Source organism: Phocoena sinus, chromosome 9 (assembly GCF_008692025.1).
Source record: "Phocoena sinus isolate mPhoSin1 chromosome 9, mPhoSin1.pri, whole genome shotgun sequence".
Classification (NCBI taxonomy): Eukaryota; Metazoa; Chordata; class Mammalia; order Artiodactyla; family Phocoenidae; genus Phocoena; species Phocoena sinus.
This window is the reverse complement of record NC_045771.1, coordinates 25,349,149-25,368,417: the sequence shown is the minus strand read 5'-3', so window position 1 is coordinate 25,368,417 and position 19,269 is coordinate 25,349,149. Positions and strand designations below refer to the sequence as shown.

At 37.1% G+C, this 19,269-nt stretch overlaps 1 protein-coding gene across 5 annotated transcripts in view; it reads right to left on the bottom strand.

The window, feature by feature from the left end:
* GRM8 (glutamate metabotropic receptor 8) overlaps window positions 1–19,269 on the bottom strand; it is a 767,368-nt gene that overhangs the window by 143,092 nt on the left and 605,007 nt on the right. For all 5 annotated transcript variants that reach the window (XM_032644030.1, XM_032644028.1, XM_032644033.1 and 2 more), the window contains one exon: window positions 7,464–7,600. In XM_032644030.1, the coding sequence (XP_032499921.1) occupies window positions 7,464–7,600 (137 nt within the window). The remainder of the gene's footprint in view (window positions 1–7,463; window positions 7,601–19,269) is intronic.

The following is a 19,269-nucleotide window of genomic DNA, read 5'->3' as shown; positions in this document are numbered from 1 at the left end:
TTGTAACCTTACTGATTCTACTCATCATGTCAAAATTGCACTTACTTTTCTCCTCCCAAGGTTAAAGTAAGGATTAAAATACCATTTATTATCATTTTTATTACTTTATTATCCCCATAAACGTCTAGAGTCACCATCTTCCTTTGCCCTTCTTTGGTGTTGGTATAAAGAGACACTTGCTATTTTATGTTACGTCCTTCTTTAGTTGCATTGTATTTTTGATTTGCTTTTTCCAATTTGACCTCTATTATTTTTTTAGCTTTCTTTTCCCTGTCTGTGTCACTTTCATTTATTTACCAAAATAACTAAGCACTTATGATTTTCCTATTTTTCATGAATAATTATAGCTTTATTAGTGCCCCACTTGTATTTTCCCTGATGGCTACTAGATTCCTTGGATACTATTAGATTACCCGGGAATCTGACTCTAACTAGATCCAGATAATTGAATCCAGCTTCTGAATTCTTAATCAGATAAATCATTTTATGTGGGCATAATTCTGTATGTTCTTAAAATAGCAGCATGATTATTTCTGACTCTACTGAACAGCTAGATAAATCTATTGGCCATAATTATTGTCAAGAAAATCAAACTCGACTACTAACTAAAATTTATCAACTCCCTTGATCCTTTCTTCCTAATTTACTGTTTGTTTGTTTTTCCTACTATGATAAGTGTATCTTAGTAAGTCCTTTTAAATATTTTGTAGAACAAAACACAAACCAAGTAGATGGACAGATAGGGCGGAAAGAACCTGCCAAACAATTAGGTAAAATAAGAAAGAAATTAATTCTTAATTATGGCTTCTGCTAAATAACGGAACGACCTCTTCTCCAGCCAAGCTACACTTTGCTGCCCAAAGTGTTGCCCTGAAGTGTAAAGCTGAGAATGTCTCTATCGAAAAGCTCACTGTAGCTTAAAGAATATCAACTTGTGTTCTAATAGTTTTTGAAACCCTATAAAATTTAGCTTTAAGCCATCTTTCTTCTTTCTGCATATGCTCTGCTCAGACAGTCCTCTGTACTGGCAGCTCAGGATCACACTCAATTCCCTAAATAAACTGTGCCCCTTTCCACCTCCCTATGAAAACCTAGTCAGCATTCCTCATCTCCATCAACGAACTTACAACTTACACTCTGTAGGGCGGGATATGCCTGCACATCCCATAGAGGTGCACTCCCAACTCAGGGATGGGGATTGAATCTGTAACACCTCTAAATCATTCCGGCACTGTGTAGAGCAATGGCACACTGGAGGCACTTTATTCTGGAATGAACAGATAGATAAATGGATGGAAGGATGTATGGATGGAAGGATGTATGGATGGACGGATGCTTTTGCCACGGCCTACACACTCTTCCAACCATTTCTAGCCACCAAAGTAATTGAGGATCCAGTTTGAATTCAACAAACTTTATCCAGTCCCTCTAGTTGGAGGTAATCATTACATATTTTAATTCATAGTTTGTTCTTTAATCTGTACCTTCTAAGTATGCTTTTATTATAATTATTCAAGTGTACTGTTACCTTTAATGGAGTAACTCATTTGCTATCTGGGAGTTTATTTTATTGAACCTTGTATTCCTCAATGGCTTAGCATCCTGCCTGGCAGGCCAGGGAGCAGTCACTGAATAAATAATCTGTGCACAAGTCAACTTCCTAATCAATAATCTTGGATCAGTGCTCCATATGAAGTCAGTATTTAGAAAATATCGGCATATCGTTCATGACATATTCAACACGTCCTTACTGAGCCCCTGAGCCCCTACTCTGTACTAGCAAGAACGTAGTTAAACTTTAATTACCTTGGCTTTGCTCGATGTGTCAAAAACATGAATTTACCAAATGCTTATTTTCTCATAACACAAATTAATTACTGACCCCAAATGACTTATTTTGAAAGAATAAATTTGCATCTAGTGACAAAAATATAGTTTTGACAACTATCATCTTGTTACAAGGAAAGGAAGCCAAAAAAGGCCTTGTCTGAATAGAATATAAAGGCAGGAGATAGAGTGGCATTTAAAGTCCTATTGGAATGTAGTAAAGGGTCTCGGAGAATTGACTTCACATTCATACTTTGTAGGATGGGAAAAGCTTTATATATTGCTTGTCTCATAGGGTGAATGATCTTTTATATGCACTGACTATCATATGAGAGAGCATTTGCAAATGCAGGCAACCTTGCAGTGGGGAAACAGGCAAAGAGGAAACGCATGGCTCCTAAGAGTCAAGGCAAATAAAGGCTCAAGCGTCCCCTCGAACATTGTTTCCACTCCATTCACTCCATCCTTTACTTCAAGGCTATTTCAATACCCTTCATCATAGAAAAGCTGTTCCTGTATGACATTAGGGAATCTAGTGGTTTTGGTTAAAAACTTTTGATGTTTATCCAAAGCAGTATAACCATGAGGCAAATAAAGGGCGTCAGAAACTTTCTCTTTCTGTATTTCAAGCAGGTTGAGGAATCCCTGGTATAGCATGTCTTTGCCTGACCATTGACAGGCAAAGACATATATTCAATTAAATATCATGTTATAAATACTACACTAGAGGTACATAGAAAAGACGGATTTAATGCACTAATCAGAAAGCTTGCTTGAGTTTCTGGTTGTCCCCAAAGCACTGACTCATGAAGCCCACTTTTTTTTCCATACCAAAAATAAACATTTGGGTTTATTATATAGGCACAGACGAGTTATCATAGTGTAACTCTTTTTACAGTTACTCCCTACTCAGAACATCAGACAGAGGCAGAAAAGACTTTTCATAGATGGAATTTCAGATTGCAATACCCATTATAGGTCCTCTGCAATAGGCTGGTTTTCCTGGCAAAACAAAACAAAATTTTTTATTGCCATATTCGTTTAACACTGAATATGTAGCAGGCAGTGTTCTAGGATCTTTGATATGCAATTTCCTTTAATTATCTCAATAACTCTATGAAGTAGTTATGATTGTTTCACGCAGATGAAGAACCTGAGACCAAAAGAGGTAAAATAACGTGCCCAAGGCTCAGGAATGGAAGGTTTGGAACACAAAACTCTTCTTTCTGACTTTGAGGTCTTGTTTCTGACCACTATGCATTGGAATACCAATGCATTTGATCTTCATAATAAGCCTACTTATTATCCCACTTAACAGATGAGAAAACTGAGGGTCAGAATTCAGTACCTGGTCAAGAGTTACTTTCATCTATGGGGTGGCCCCCACACAAAATTAAATGAAGCCCTTCTTCAAATCACCCTTTCCAATTGACTCCATGCTAACAATGAAACATTCTTATGAAGTCATTATCCTTTACTATCTTATTTATCTTCAAATTACTTAGTTTGAATAAAAAAATAAAACAAAACAAGCAAAAACTATGCCTCATCTTACAGTAATCTAGAAAGAGTAGCTCTGGTTGGAAGTACAGAAAAGTGAGCCCTCAGTTATTTTAGGCCCATCCGGTAGGTAGCCTCCATACGCCTTCTCCCTGCAGACTCGAAGTAGCATATGGCTGTTCTTTTTGCAGTTCAGGCTCCGCTGTTTTCTCTGAACCTCTAGGTTACAGTACGTTTTGTAATCACTGATAAGGACCACCTGCCTCTTGAGAGATTAAGCCTCACAAAACGGAGAAGCCTAATTGTTCAAATTCACTCTCAGGTAGACAATATGCCCTTCATGCGTGGACTGAGATTACTGAATAAAAAAACCGAAATCAAAATAAACAGTTATACTAACTCATTGTAATTGCTAAGTTAAGAACATATGTTAGTGCCATAAAAAAGAAAAAAAATATTTAGAACAATGAAGACAATGCTTTTGAGGAAATAAAACACCTCATGATTTTCCAGGAAAAAAAATAAAGAATAACCTACTTTTACAATTTCTTTCACTCCACTAAGATATATTCAGGGCAAATTTATTGCACTCATATATGCATAATCAAGCACCCTCTGTGCACAAACTTATCCTATGGTTGAATTCAGTCAGAAAAAACTGGCTCTTTGAAAATAAGCCGAATTCAATCCAATAACTGGCTGATAAATGCTTACCATTGAGAGTGTGAAATCTATTGCAAATCTGGTTTAAGAGACTAAGAAGGGACGGAGTACATGGGGAAGAGCGCCCTCCGCTGCCATCATCACAACTCCCGCCAGCAGTCAGGCCGGATTCGGGGCCTGTCTCTGGGCTGCAGGTGCAAAACCACGGACATACCTTCATCTGTGGCCTGCCCCACGGCACTAGAATTGTTGGTTTGAGTGTCCATCTATCCTTCCAGTCTGCGAGCGCCCTGAGAGCAGAGTTCACATTTTCACTCTAATCCCAACACTTAGCATGCAGTATGTGCACAGAATGAATGCATCCAATCCATCCAAAAATAACTACCTAGGTGACAATATCTAGCCACAGGCTACCACAGGAAAAGGAACTACATACTTACATTAAATAAAGTTTACTTTGTAAGTGCAGATAGATTTGCTAAAGTATTAAGGCCAATATTAAAGGCAGGCAATGGGCTATAGGGACAAATGGTCCCCATTTTAAGTGAACGTATTCTGAACTTGCTAAAGCAAACTCAAGTGCCTCTTCTGACAGAAGCTTCACTTCTCTGCTCACCACACTCATTCTCAGATCTCCCACTGACCACACAGAACCATGAGACACTGGATTAATAATAGGTAATGTTTATGGCTGTCATGTGGGCCAGGCCCTGGACTAACGGCTTTACTGTATTATTTCATTAAATTCTTATTACAGCCATCTAAGGTAGGTGCTATTAATGTTTCTACTTTATAGACGACAAAACTGGGGCAAAGCATTTGTTTGGTGCCTTGCCTGAGATCTAAGCAGAACTTCAGTAAATCTGTCACTTTCCAAGGAACCCCTACTCCACCTCCAAACAGATGACTAGTCCTGTTCCCAAGGAGAAACATTTTGTTTGTCCTGATAAAATTCAGAATTCAACCCTTGACGTATGACCTCTCTTCACAAACTAATTCACTCTTTTCTGAGAGTTGATTCTCTGTTTCAGTAAAGCTAGCATGGCTATGTAGTTATACACGATCATAGTCATGCATGAGAAATAATTCTTACAAATCGTTTTGATATATTTTATGAGCAATAACACAATAATAAACATAAAACTTTTCATGCACCATAAATGTACATAAAAGAGCTTGAGATTCAACATAAAGTTTTATAATAAATATATATGTAGAGAGAGATGTGCGTGCGTGTGTGTACGTGTGCTTGTGTATATAATTATTTTAGGTATCTTCATATTATATATTAATGCACATATTTTTCAACCATTGAACTTTGTTATTTAAATCCTTAATCATAAGAATATAGTAAGCAGTTTGGCATTCATAAAAGTCAGATAAAAAGTAGCTTCCCTATTTTAACCCATATCAAATTTTCTTTGTTGTGTTTAATTATTTTATTTCACAGAGGTCCACTGTCAAAAGGGCTTTTGCCAAGAAGCGATTGATTTTCAGATTGGCATCAATAACCCACAGAGTTATCAAAGCTTTGTTTCCATAAGTTTGGGTTGCAGGACAAGGGCTAGGGTTTCATCAGGCTGCTACATGTAATAAGGTGTAGATACGTGGTCTTACGAAGTACAACCATAGTTGCAAATATGAGCTGTCTTTGTGCATTACTGAAAGCGGAACTGTGACAATTATCAGGAAGTCATTACGGAGACAATACATCATAAATATCCTAGTTTCCTTATTTCTCATTATCTGCTGCTTTTCTGAGAACTATGGTGACTGGTGCTGCATAAACATAGCACTTCAGGGGCTATATTTGGACATACAGAGGTGAAAAATGTATTAAAAACACCAAATTGATGTCTTTCGAATGGGTTCAAACACAAGAAAGCACATACACACGTGTAAAACACACACAGACAAGAATAATCTCTCTCCCCACCCTCATGTATGTCATAAGAGTTTACCTTCCAGCTAGGATAAGCTGTAGCTAGGAAATGAAATTAATTATTCATTTAAGAAATGAACTCAGCCCTCACAGTGTTATGGTAGCTTTGAGAATCAAGAAGAGGAGGTACTTTTACTAGAGGAAAGAGTGAAATACACATTAGAACAATATAACAGTAGAAGAGTATGTTTCTGGTTTATTAGACACACTTTAAAAGCACCTCACTGCCTACAGGGGAAACACTGCTGCTGTAGTGATTCCTCGGCCACTCAGTTCCTGTAAACAGTCACGTTACAGATGTATGAGAGAATGTATTATGAACATTAATGTTCATGTATGAAGGAACTCTGATCCTTAGCTGCGACCACAGAGCACACTCCTTGTTTGTCTAGACCAGAAGGCGCCAGCGTGCATAGATATGGCACCACAGGCTGTTAAATTTTGAAATGGTTCCTTACCCCGTGGTAAGCAGATGCTTCTCCAACCACTCCTGTGCCCTCCTCACGCAGCCACTGCCTGCCCTGTGTCCTGTGACTTCCCGGGCCTCCCTATCTGTCAAGTTCAGGACGGGCTTCCTGCTCTGGAGCCCCTTATGATTAGTGGGTGCTGGTAACAGACAGCACCCCCCAGTGTCCACAAAGACCCCTTCCCTCGGATAGCCCCTCTGGAGGGCTGCCTGCCAGCTAGACTCATCTGACAGAGCTTCTCCTCCTGCTGTTATCCCCACGTGCCAGCCCCACCTGGGTCCCAGCAGGAGGAGACAGAGCCCGGGGTGGGCGGACACAGCATGACACTGGGCAGGCAGATGACCAACTGCCTTTGGTACCGCCCCAGGCCCTGCGACCTCGCTGCCCTGTGACCTCGCTTCCAGTTGGGCTCTCCAAGTTCTCCTCATGTGGCCACTTGTAGGAACTGCAAAATCTGTGGGCCTTGGGCCTTCGTGGCTCTCCAGGGGGACAGGGACAGCTGGCAGCCCTAAGGGCTGTTAAAAAACTGAACATCTCTTTGGGGTCCATTAACTTTCTCTGATGTTGTGATTCAAAGAGGTAATGTACGTACAGATCGTGATTGACTTCCATCCAGCAGACGTAGCTGCAAGATCTCAACTTATGATGGGGCAAAGGTGAAGCACACTTATTAAGCACCGACTTTGTCATTCATGGCACAGTTTGTCACCCCTCCCCCCAAACACACACATACACACACACTGTACAAAGCTTTGAACAACTGAGCCTTTCAGAAAAGTATAAAGTTTCCCTAAATGTATGTTTAGTCACTTAAAAGAAAATGAGATCTTTCACTAAATCCCTGCAGAGAGTAAATATCTCTACAGACATTTAAGACTTCTCAAAAAAAAAAAAAAAAAAAAGACTTCTCATAACATTTTAAAGTTGAAGAAGGATCAAATCATACATTTTCTGAAAACTTATTTACAAGAAGATCAATTCTAACAAATGTTATATTACTTAAAAGTAAAGCATCTCTCCTTGAGAACAGTATACATAAAGTATAAGTTTATATTGATACTTGCTTTTAGATGAAGCTGATTGGTCCAGTGCCCAATGATTTTGTATTCTGTACTTTTGTTGGTTATTTGATACTGGAAGATATCATAACGACCAGGAGCGTCTCCATTTTCATTAAAAGTGACCGGTGTCCCAGCACTACCTATAAATGTTTAGGAAACAATGTTAACTTTTCAGTGAGATAGACCACTGGGCTTATTTCTCCCTAAGAAAAAAATGGTAGATAAAAAAATATTGTGCATAGTAAGAGATATTAAGCTAGTAATCCATACAAGGTCATTCTTGGTAGCATAATATCTCTGACATGAAAAGAAGCCCAGACATACTTTCAGGAAGAAGACGTGCTTCATTACGCACATTAGAAAGTAAATGATGAGCATCCAAGTTAGGCGACAAACGTAACAGTTAAATAAATAGAAGTTGATAGGCTGGACAGCCAATAGTGGCTACGGAGTGTAGATGCCTTGAAGCGTAACAGCTATTGTACAATATGAACTATGAACAGCAATTCAACATGTGGCAGGAGAACGTCGCAGCCAGATTCCCTAGAGTTTGACTTTATTCCGACTTGAACTCCACTCTGAAGCAATTGCCATATTCAATGTCTCTTCTAAGCCTCTGCTTTGGCTACCTCTGCCCAAGAGTCTATCCATGTGGGCTACGTTTAGGATCCTCTCAGTGGGTGAGGCAGTGGTCGCTGGGAAGTCCCAACTCCGCTCAGATCATAAAAGTTCCCTCAATTCACTGTGATAGTGCAGTACTGGCGGGGCAGCAGGATACAAGAAATGTCATCTTTTCTAACCTTCCATTTCTCCCAGAAGCTTTCATCTTTTTCTCTTACCAGCTTCTGCTCACTTTTACTTTCTCTCTCATTAACTTTTACATAATCACAGGTTTTAAGAGTAGAAAGGGATCACTACCCGCAATGTTTTCTTGTTCCATCTATAGCCTCACTTTCTATATAGAATTTCCTTTTCTCTACTAGCCTTTGGAGGCTGCCCACAGCCCACACCTTCATCTTCTTGCCTTACTCTTTACTGTCTTGACAAATTCGCCTAACATCAATCCCTTTTCTTTGTGCCAATCTTCTCTCTGCAGGTTCCCTTCCCTGAATTTCTTCTCACCGTATACCGGATTTAATTTCTATACTATACTAGAAACTGTCCCCTTCTTGCTATCTCTTTTCTATATTTTACTCCCCCAAAATATATACTACTAATAGTTATACATGTCAACTCTATATATTTCCATCTTATAATGAGTTCCTTATTCTACCTGCGGAGTTTTAAACTAAAACCAATAATCACAAAAGTCTAAAACATTCCTCTTTGGAATCTTCCTAAAATTTGAATGCAGTGTGAAGTCTCTGATGAGATGCCTGGTATCTGCAAACAACTGCTAAGGACACAAGAGACAGCACAGCATGGAGAAAAGAGCACTGTTTTGAGAGTCAAGAGCTGCACATTCATGCTCACTTTGCTTCTGCATTTATTTTCACAACTTATGGACTCTCTTTTCTTTACTTGTCACATAGGGACTTAAAAAATAAAGATGAACATATTTTTAAGTCTCAAAAGATCTATATGCATTTAAATTATTATTATTAGTTCACATGGGAAATGACTTTATATATAAATCAAGAAAGAAATAGGGAATTAGAGAAAAAAATAGGAGCTCTCCAATCAACCACTATCTTAACTACTCCTCAGATACTCAAGTGGAAACCCACGTGCTATAACGGATCAAATCCTTTTCTAACTCCAAGTGAATGTGAGCAGGTTAACTTTTAAATCCTCAGATTCCTCATCTGTAAAATGGGCGTAATATTAACACTCGTAGAGTCGCTATGAAAATTAAACAAATAGTTGCAAAGAACAATGCCGGTGGTAATTAAACACGACGATGATGATGATTCACGCGGTATGCATGCTCAGTACATACCAATGTAGAGTAACAGACAGGATATTAAACATTCTTTAAGTGATACCTAGACAAAGGATTATGGAAATTCCATGGGTAAGAGATTACTGGATGGAAAAATACACATCAGTTAAGAATTTCACATTAACATCTTCAACAAGTCCTGACATTTACATACCATTTCAAAATTCTGATGTCATATACTCCATGAATAAAGTATTATTTACTTTTGTCTAACTGAATTCCCCAATGTTGTCATACTCCTCACTGAATGGCTCCATATCTCCTACAACAGCATCCCAATCTTTTTTACCATAATGATACCCAGGCTAGGAGAATGTCACTTGTGTAACACATTCTCATGAATGTACTCTGAGTTATATATAATTCTTAGTGTGCTAGCTGTTTCTATATCTCTTTCCTCCAACTCAAGAAGGTATACTGGAAAGGAAGCTAATGAGAGCTGTATTACCACAAACATAATTGTCCAACTTGGATACTTCAATATAATTATTAATAGCAAGTTACACTAAATTTGGCCTTGCACCAAGAGGCAATATACTAAAGTATACATACTATATAAAAGTATAATACACTAGAAACGTGGGTTTGGGGGCCAGGTCATCGCACTCAAACCCCAGCTCTGACACTTATTAGATAGATGATCTCAGGTGAGGTACTTGATCTGTCTGTCCCTCACTTGGCTCATTTTTAAAATGGGCTAATTGTAATTCCCATCTCAGAGGGATATGAGGATTAAGTGAATCAATATACAGAAAGCATTCAGTAAATAGTAAGCATTATATAAATATTAACTATTATTTCCTTTATTGTTTTACGGCAGTGCTGTGTTTGAGATCCAGGGTCTATATGAGAGCATAACAACTTCGCAGTGAGCATGTTTGGCTTTTCTGGAGTCACCCTTTCTAATCCTTGTTCTCCTCTACTAACACAAAGCCAAATATACCTAAAATCCAGTTCTTTAAATTCACCATGCACTTTCTCACGATCCTGTTTCGCATGTTATTTTCTATAAGTTCACTTCCTCCTTTATCCTAACCTTTCTTCTGTATATAATTCCTTCAAGATGTGTCTTAAAGGCACACCTATAAGGATCCTTATCTTCTAAATCTGGAGCAGGGACCCAAGTGCCTCTTCGTGTCCTGTCCTTCTCTATCATGGCACTCACTGCTCTCTGTACACTTGCACTATCCATCCCCATTCCTGATCAAAACATTCATTCAACAGATATTTATTGAGAGCCTATTACGTGCTCAATACTGGTTGGACCCTCTGCCTTCCTCACAAGACCATGGTCTCCTTAATAAAGGCAGAGTGCATTTCTTATCTTTGTGGGCACGGCACCAAAGACTGCTTGATATTGAGTGTGCAATCAATAAATTACAGTAGAGCATGAAAGAGGCACCCACTAACGATTCCAAGCAAATCCACATTCAGCTTCTTCATAGCATTATGAACTTCATTTCTATCAGCTCTCATCTTTTATGTTCACAAATGAAGGGACCAAATCAGTCCCTTTTACACTGTTATCAGTGTGATGTTAGAAACCACTCTTGCGACTTGTTTTAGTAATCTGATTTCTGATCTTGGGCTAGGCTTGCAGTTGAATTACTTCAACCCTTTCAACAAAGAACTGATTCAACTGCGTATTGGCTTATCTCAAATAATTGCCCTGGTACTGTGGTCTGTGTAACAAAGAACACCCTTGAGTAACCATGAGAGGCTATGTCGTTTATTAATTTCAACAAGTAGAAATTTGAATGATCACCCTTTGTACTGAAACTGGGCACCCTGAAAAACAGAATTAAGTGGCATTTTGTCCAGAAAAAAAATTGAAATGACAAACGTCTCGATATATCCATCAATGTACTATGGTTTACTAACAATACAAGTAAGAAATATAAATATATTTTGTTAGGCTAAATTCATATATATATATAGATAGATATAGATAGATAGTAAATTATGCTCCAGCAAGTTTTCTTGTGTTTCTTTCCATCCTAGACTTTAGTTATTTCAGAAATTTTGAAGTGCACTAATTTTTTACATACTCTTTAATCAATGTGGGTTAGTGGAGAAATGGAAACAAACAACATGGAGGTGGAGGTAACTTTTACTAGTCAGATACTGCTCTGAGTCCATATATCACTTTGGATATTTTCTGTTCAATATGAAATGCATGGAAAAAACTGTATTTTCGTTACTAGGCATGTCAAGCACTCCAACATGCTGTTGTAGTAAAAATGACCTATTCAATGGAGATTTTATTTGAAAACATTGGCTCTGTTGAATATTGTTCTGGGGAAGATTGTGAGCTTGGGATTCAGGGACTGGCGTTTGCTTTCTGGCTCTGCCAGTTCCCTGTGTTATCTGGGCAAGTTACTCTCCAAAAACCTGTTTTGTCAACTGTCAAGAGAACATTATAACCCCAACCTCCCTGGGCTATTACAAGGGCTGCATGAGACGATGCATGTGAAGCACTTAGTATGTGACTGGCACACAACAGGTGTGCAATATGTGAAAAACTACCATCATCATCATCCATTCTCTGCCTACACTTATGCTCCCTTGATCTACATTTTCTTGTTTCCACAATGCAAAAGGCAATGCCAAGAGTAATTCATTCACCTTTAGGTGCAAATATTAGATATAAATATATTTATAAGTATAAGCCACTCAGTGTATTGGTCATGTTTATTACTTTCATTTCTCTTTCTTGGTACAAAACTATCCCTTTTCCTTCTCATAACCACCTGTGGCTATTGGGTAAGCAGGAAAAAATAAGAAAGGTAAAAATAAAATCAGTTAATTTAGTCATTTTTAGCACCCTTAAAAGAAGAATGAATATATGAAGATTGAAGTCATTGACCAAATGCCATAGGAAATAGCAACTTTCATCAAATCCACTTCCCCCACTTCTGGATGACTAACTGTTTCATGTTGGCACACAACCAACATTTCCTCCCCATCGCTTCAGCTTGTCTCAGACTTTCTCACGGAGGAAAGCAGCAGATAGGGACAAAGACCCCCTCCTCACTCCCCAACAAAACCTACAGCCTACCTGCATCTATGCTCATGTGATCGCTTCCCTCCTGCTGAAACACAACGTCCCTCATCCAATCAAAGGCGTATTCCTCCTCTAGTGCTAGGACCCCCCTTCACTCTCACTCTCTGTGCACTTTGTCTCACAGTTACCTTCTTTCTTTTACATCAGCAGATTTAGACTGTCTGCAGTGGTCCCTTCAGTTTACAACTGAGTTCTCATAGCTCTCATCTTAAAAAAAAAAAAAAAAAGCAAGCAGCAATCCCATTACTAACCTTACTGCCTCATTTATCTACTCTCCTTAGCAGTAAAATAAAACTTTTGAGTGAGCTGTCCTCACTCTGTCTGTTTTCTTATTTCCCATTAACACATCAGACCATGTTAATTCGAAATGTAACTTCATACCTCCACTGATGAGTCTCAAATGTATAACCCTAGCCCTGAGTGCAGACTTACCAATTAACTGTATCTCCACTTGGTTGTTTGATAACCATCTTACACTTTACATATCCAGACACAAGAGTCCTCACTCAAAACACGTTCCCCACAGTCTTTTCCTCTTAGTAGGAGCTGAGGGCTGTCTATCCATTCAATCAATTCAAAAACCTAAGTTAAAAACCCTACATTATAAGTGTAAAACACAAAGAGTGAACATAAACTATGGACTTTAGCTATAGCAATGTATATCAATATTGGTTCATTAATTGTAACGGATGTACTACATTATACAAAACATTAATAATTGGAGAAACTGGTGTGTGGAAGTGTGGAATATGGGAACCTTCTGTACTATCTGCTCAATTTTTCTGTAAATATAAAGTTGTTCTTCAAAGAAGTTTAAAAAGTAAAAGAAATAAGAAAATTATTTTCATTAAAGCATTTGTGTAACCCAATATATGCAAAGCATTATGACATCAAATATAACCAATATACAAACATTAATGGGATACTTTATAACTTTTTTATATATCACATCTTCAAACTCCTGTGTATACCTTAGACTCACAGATAATTGCGATTTGGACTAGCTGTATTTCAAAGCTCAATAGCCACATCCCTATTTAAATAGTGCAGGCCTAAAAGACTAACGATTTCAGCAGTTATTGCTCTAACCCTCCAGTCACTGGGGAAGAAGTCCATGGCTGAGCCTTTCTGATCTGGCCTCCACTTCAATTTCAACTGGACCGACTCCCCACCCCGCCTTCAACAGTTTCTCCCTAAAAAAGGTATGGATTCATCCAAGTCTGACCCATGGCTCAGTGGAGGCCAGAACTGGAGATAAGATCCTAAAATAAAATTCAAATTGCCCCCAGTGGTAAAAACAAACAAACAGCCCACATCTAAGACATTAACAGGTCCTGTCGCCAAAACATATCCGGAATTTCCCCATTCTCTCCATTTCCTCTTCTCTGCACTGGTCCAAGCTACTGTGATCTCTCCCTGAACTCCCAGCCCATATCTATGTTCACAGTGGTGAACAACAACCCACTCTCCGTCCTGCGGCCAGAGTGATACTGTGAAACACACATCAAGTCAGATGGCTCCTCTCCCTAATGCAGTGGCTTCCCATTTCACTAAAATAAAACATAAAGTGTTTATCAGGGCCCTTAAGGCCTTGTTAATTCTCCAGTCACTTGTTTCTATACTTCATCCACCCTGGGATCCTTCCGTTCCTCAAACACATGACGTTTGCTCTATTTCAGTACTTTGGTGTTTCTTGTTCTCTCTCTCCTTCTCTCTTTCTCCAATGCTCTTCCCACCTGGATCTTTGCATGGCCGGGCTCCTTCTCATCATTTAACACACACACACTACTAAATATAAAATAGATAACGAACCTACTGCATAGAAATAGAAAGGACCTACTGCATAGCACAGGGACCTATACTCGATATTTTGTAATAACCTATAAGGGAAAAGAATCTGAAATGGTTTTCTTTACCTGATTATTTTAGTGTGTGAAACAAATAGGACAAGGAATGCAGTTGAATGGCATTTCTAATTCTCTCAGCCAACCCTCCTTCTTGATTTTTCCATCAAGAAACTGAACTGACGGGCTTCCCTGGTGGCGCAGTGGTTGAGAGTCCGTCTGCCGATGCAGGGGACACGGGTTCGTGCCCCGGTCCGGGAAGATCCCACATGCCGCGGAGCGGCTAGGCCCTTGAGCCATGGACGCTGAGAAGAAACTGAACTGACAATTGTACTTTCTCTTCTGGAAATGTCTTTATGATCTTGCCTTAAAGGTGTTTTAAGAATGAAAAGTGTCATTATCAGGAATGAATAGCACAATTTGAGAAGTAGAAATACAACCTTTAATTGTACTGATGGTACTCAAATAAGCTAATTGAATGTTTAGAATAAGAAAAAATCCATTATTTAGTGATACACATTTCAGGGAAGCAGATGAATTAAGAGGTTTAAATAAAATCTCTTATAAGTGACCGAAGAGATGATAAAAATATCAAATGTTTGTTTAAAAGGAAAATAAATGTAAAGAATATGTAATAATTAGGCGATATTAAGTAAGACATTTTAAGAGGAATTTGGGAACAAACCGAAATGTGTTGCAATCCTCGGATCTCAGTATATTTTTCATTTCCTGACAGAAAACTTCTCTTTATCTAGAGCGAGTTAAGCCTTTTATTGTTTCCTTCGTGGGGGTACTTAATACCTTATAGATATTTATTTGTATATATAACTTCCATTATAAGTTTTAATTAATCATTGTATTTCTAACAGTGCTACATTTATGAGTACATTTATGAAAGTGTCTGTGTATGTGAGTGTGTGTGTGTGTGTGTGTGTGTGTGTGTACATATATTCCTGCTTTTTTCAAATCTGCTGTGTACCAGGAGGGGTCTCTGACTATCTAGTCCAATGTGTTGCTGGAAAAAAAAAAAAAAGATGCTTTTACCATCTAGATTTAAAATTGTCAAATTTATTATTTTTATAATGAATGCTTACTAAGAAGTTTAAATTTTTGCTTTCAACATTCACATTTTTAATTTACCCACAGTTGACTTATGGTGTGAGGTCGGTATACAACTTCACCTCTTTCCTATATTATCATTTTATCAGCACTACTCCCCTTTTCTGAATGACTAGACCAGATGCTTCTCTTTTATACCTGTTAACGTAGAGAATGTGTCTTTTTCTGGCCTTTCCCTCCTATTCCATTAATTCATTTGTCTCTCTTTGACCCACATCATACTGTATAAATTACTAAAGTTCCATAATAAGACTGATAATGGTATGGCAAGTCCCACTCCTTATTCTTCTTTCTCAGAAGTATTCTGACTTGTCTTTGCTTTACACTCTTCTGTATACAATGTAGAACCATCTTTTTAAGTTCCCTGAACAATCCTATTTAGATTATCTTTGGAAAAATACATAATATCTATAAATCAATTGGGGAAGATTTGATACCTTTATAATATCTTCCTATCCATGAGCATAAGTTGTCTCTTGGTTGTTTGGATCTTCTTCTGCAAGATCTAATGTAGTCTTACAATTTTCTTTCCACAGCACTTAACCATTTTTTGTAGACTTACTCCTAGGTAATTAATATTCTCTGATGCCATTGTAAATGGTGGCCTAAATTATATTATCTACTACTCTGCTGCTAGTATAGAGAATTCAGCTGAAGGTTGTTTTTTTGCTTGTTTGCTTTTGTTTTGTTCTGTTTTGTCTTGTATTACTCTTTTATCCAGTCCAGAGGTGATTCTATCACCCAGGGGTATTTAGAAATGTATGGAGACATTTTTGGATTTTGCCGCTGGGGGAGTGCAACTACTGGTGACTTGTGGAAGAGGCCGGGGTGCTACTAAAACGTTCTACAATGCACAGGACATCCACCTCCAATAAAGAATTATCTAGTTCAAAATGTCAGTAGTTTTAAGGTTGAAAAACCCTTGTGAAACTCTTTTTATTGTACTTAAGGATTTATCTCTATAAATTCTTAAAACTTCTTTAATTTCTATGTAAAGAATCGTGTTAACTGCAAATAATTACAATTTCATTTTCTCCTTAACAATTCTTATGCCTCCAATCTTTTTCTTTCTTCCTTTTTTATTGCACTATCTAGGACCTTCAATGCAATTTTGACGTGAAGTGGCAATAGTGCACATTCTTATACTTCTTCTAACCTTTAAAGAATATTTCCCACATTCTTCATTTAGGATTATGTTGATCTAGGCATTTTATAGGTGTTTCTTACCAGTTTAAGAAAGTCCCTTTTATCCTACATGTACTAGATTTTTTTTTATCATGAGTATATTTTTAGTGTTAGCAATGTATTTTATACATCTTTTGAGACAAAATATTTTCTTTTAATCTGTTACTATAGTGAGTTACATTTATACATTTTTCAGTTATGTCATGGAAGCCTGGGATGGATCCAACTTGTTTCAAATATTTTTTGCACTGCTGGATTCAATCAGTTAATATTTTGTTTAGAATCTTTATATTCATACTCATAAGTGAGACGGAACTGTAATTTTCTTTCTTATAATTTCCTTTTTGTTTTGGTTCCAGGGTTATACTGGCCACATAGAATAAATTGGAAAATAATCCTTTTTTTTGTTTTCTCTGCAAGAGTTTGTATAAAATTGTAATAAAATCTTCCTTGAAAGTTTTATAGAACTCACCTGGAATAACCCCAGATACCATCAAGAGAGTGAATAAATCAATTGTGGCATATGGAATATTTACACAATGGAATATTATACTGCAGTCAAAATGACTGAAACTACAGAGACAGCCATAAATCTGGATGAATCTTAGCAATATAACATTAAGTGAAAAAATAAAGTACCAAATACACATTTTACAAAGGTATAAATGATTAAAATTTTAAAAATTTGTGTGCTTTTTGGGAATACATATGCAGACAAATCTATTTTAAAAGGTAGGAATATTGACTGTTTGGGAGTGATGTGAGAATGGTTGGTGATGGAAATACATGTTTGGATACAGCTTTTTATCACAATCCTAGTTTTGAGGGACAGGGGAGTATTTCATAGATGCTTACTGCATTCTTTGAAATAACCAAATAACTAAATAACTAATTAAACAGATGAAAATTGACCTTGCATAGAACAATTATGAGCATGTGTCACTAGCCAAGGAACCAAGAGGAGAAAAGAGAAAAAGAGAGACAGAGAGAAGGGAGAGAGGGAGGAAGAAAGGAATAAGGAAGCAGAATGAAGAAAAGGGAGAAAAAAATGAATAAAAGAGAGATATATTAAAAATTATAAAATAGCTCTGCTATTATGCCCTTGGAGAATACAAATACTCCCTGAAGGGTCTATGAACCCAAACAAAATAGGTCACAAACAGAACAAGTCAAGCTTCTGTAAGAATTCCCAGTTTATAAAATATAATGTCTGGGATTAGAATTACATTATATATTTAAGCCAAAAAGCTTAATTCACTTTTTATTATGAAGATTTCTCTGAAGAGTAAAATAAAGCTAAAATTCACCTCTTACCAGTTGAGTTACTACTTCATTTCTTGCTCAATATCAGATTGTTCTTTTATCTTGGGTTATGCCTTTGTAATAATGCCTTTGTAATAATTCATTGTTTGAAATATCATTAAACAGTCCTTTCAATATGGTTTGGAATCAATATTTTGTTAATATTTGCAAAATTACAGTAAGCCAATCAAATATAGATAATTCTGTAGGAACAAATGTCAAAGTGTCTAAAGAAATGAATAAAATATCAAACCTAGAGAGATCTACTCATTTCTGACAATAATTTATATATTGAATTAAAAAGGATACCAAATCATTTATTTATAATGGATCTGATTTTCTGTAATTACACAAACTGCCAATGTATATTATGCCACTGTGATAAATGTGACTTGTCTATGTTACCATGGTGATTTGAGGTGTTTTCTTTTCTACACTGCATGCATAACAATTTTGGAGCATAATCAAAAGAAACACTGAAATATGTAAGTAAAAAAACCATAAATTTTTTAAAAAGTGTAGTTTGACTTTCACATATCCCTTTTAGAGGCTGATCCATTAAATGGATTAAAACAATGACTACTAAATAATATATTTTATTTCAAATATATATAAAATACTTACAAAATTATTTTCTGCCAAAAATAAAATATGAATGATTACCATAAACTTGAACTCTCAATTCATATTCTCTGACCACTATTCAAGAATCTGAAATTTTTAACTAAAGCTTTAAAGAGAGTAAAATGTTAAAGCAAGACTAAGGAAGATAAACATCAAAAACTCCTAAAGATTTAGAAAAAACAATTAAGTGCTCATGTTAATTAATCCTTGAGTCAAAGAGAACTAAAACTAAAATTATAGAGTACTATTTAACAGATACTAATATATTTCAAAACTAGAAGATATGGTCAAGCCTGTCCTCAGAGAGAAATTTAAAGAACTGAGGTTAAAAAGCACATGAAAAGATGCTCAACATCACTAATTATTAAAGAAATGCAAATCAAAACTACAAGGAGGTATCACCTCACACCGGTCAGAATGGCCATCATCAAAAAATCTACAACAACAAATGCTGGAGAGGGTGTGGAGAAAAGAGAACCCTCCTGCCCTGTTGGTGGGAATGCAAACTGGTACAGCCACTATGGAGAACAGTATGGAGGTTCCTTAAAAAACTGAAAATAGAGCTACCATATGATCCAGCAATCCCACTCCTGGGCATATATCTGTAGAGAAACCATAATTCAAAGAGATACATGCACCCCAGTGTTCATTGCAGCATTATTTATAATAGCCAGGGCATGGAAGCAACCTAATGTCCATCAACAGAGGAATGGATAAAGATGTGGTGCA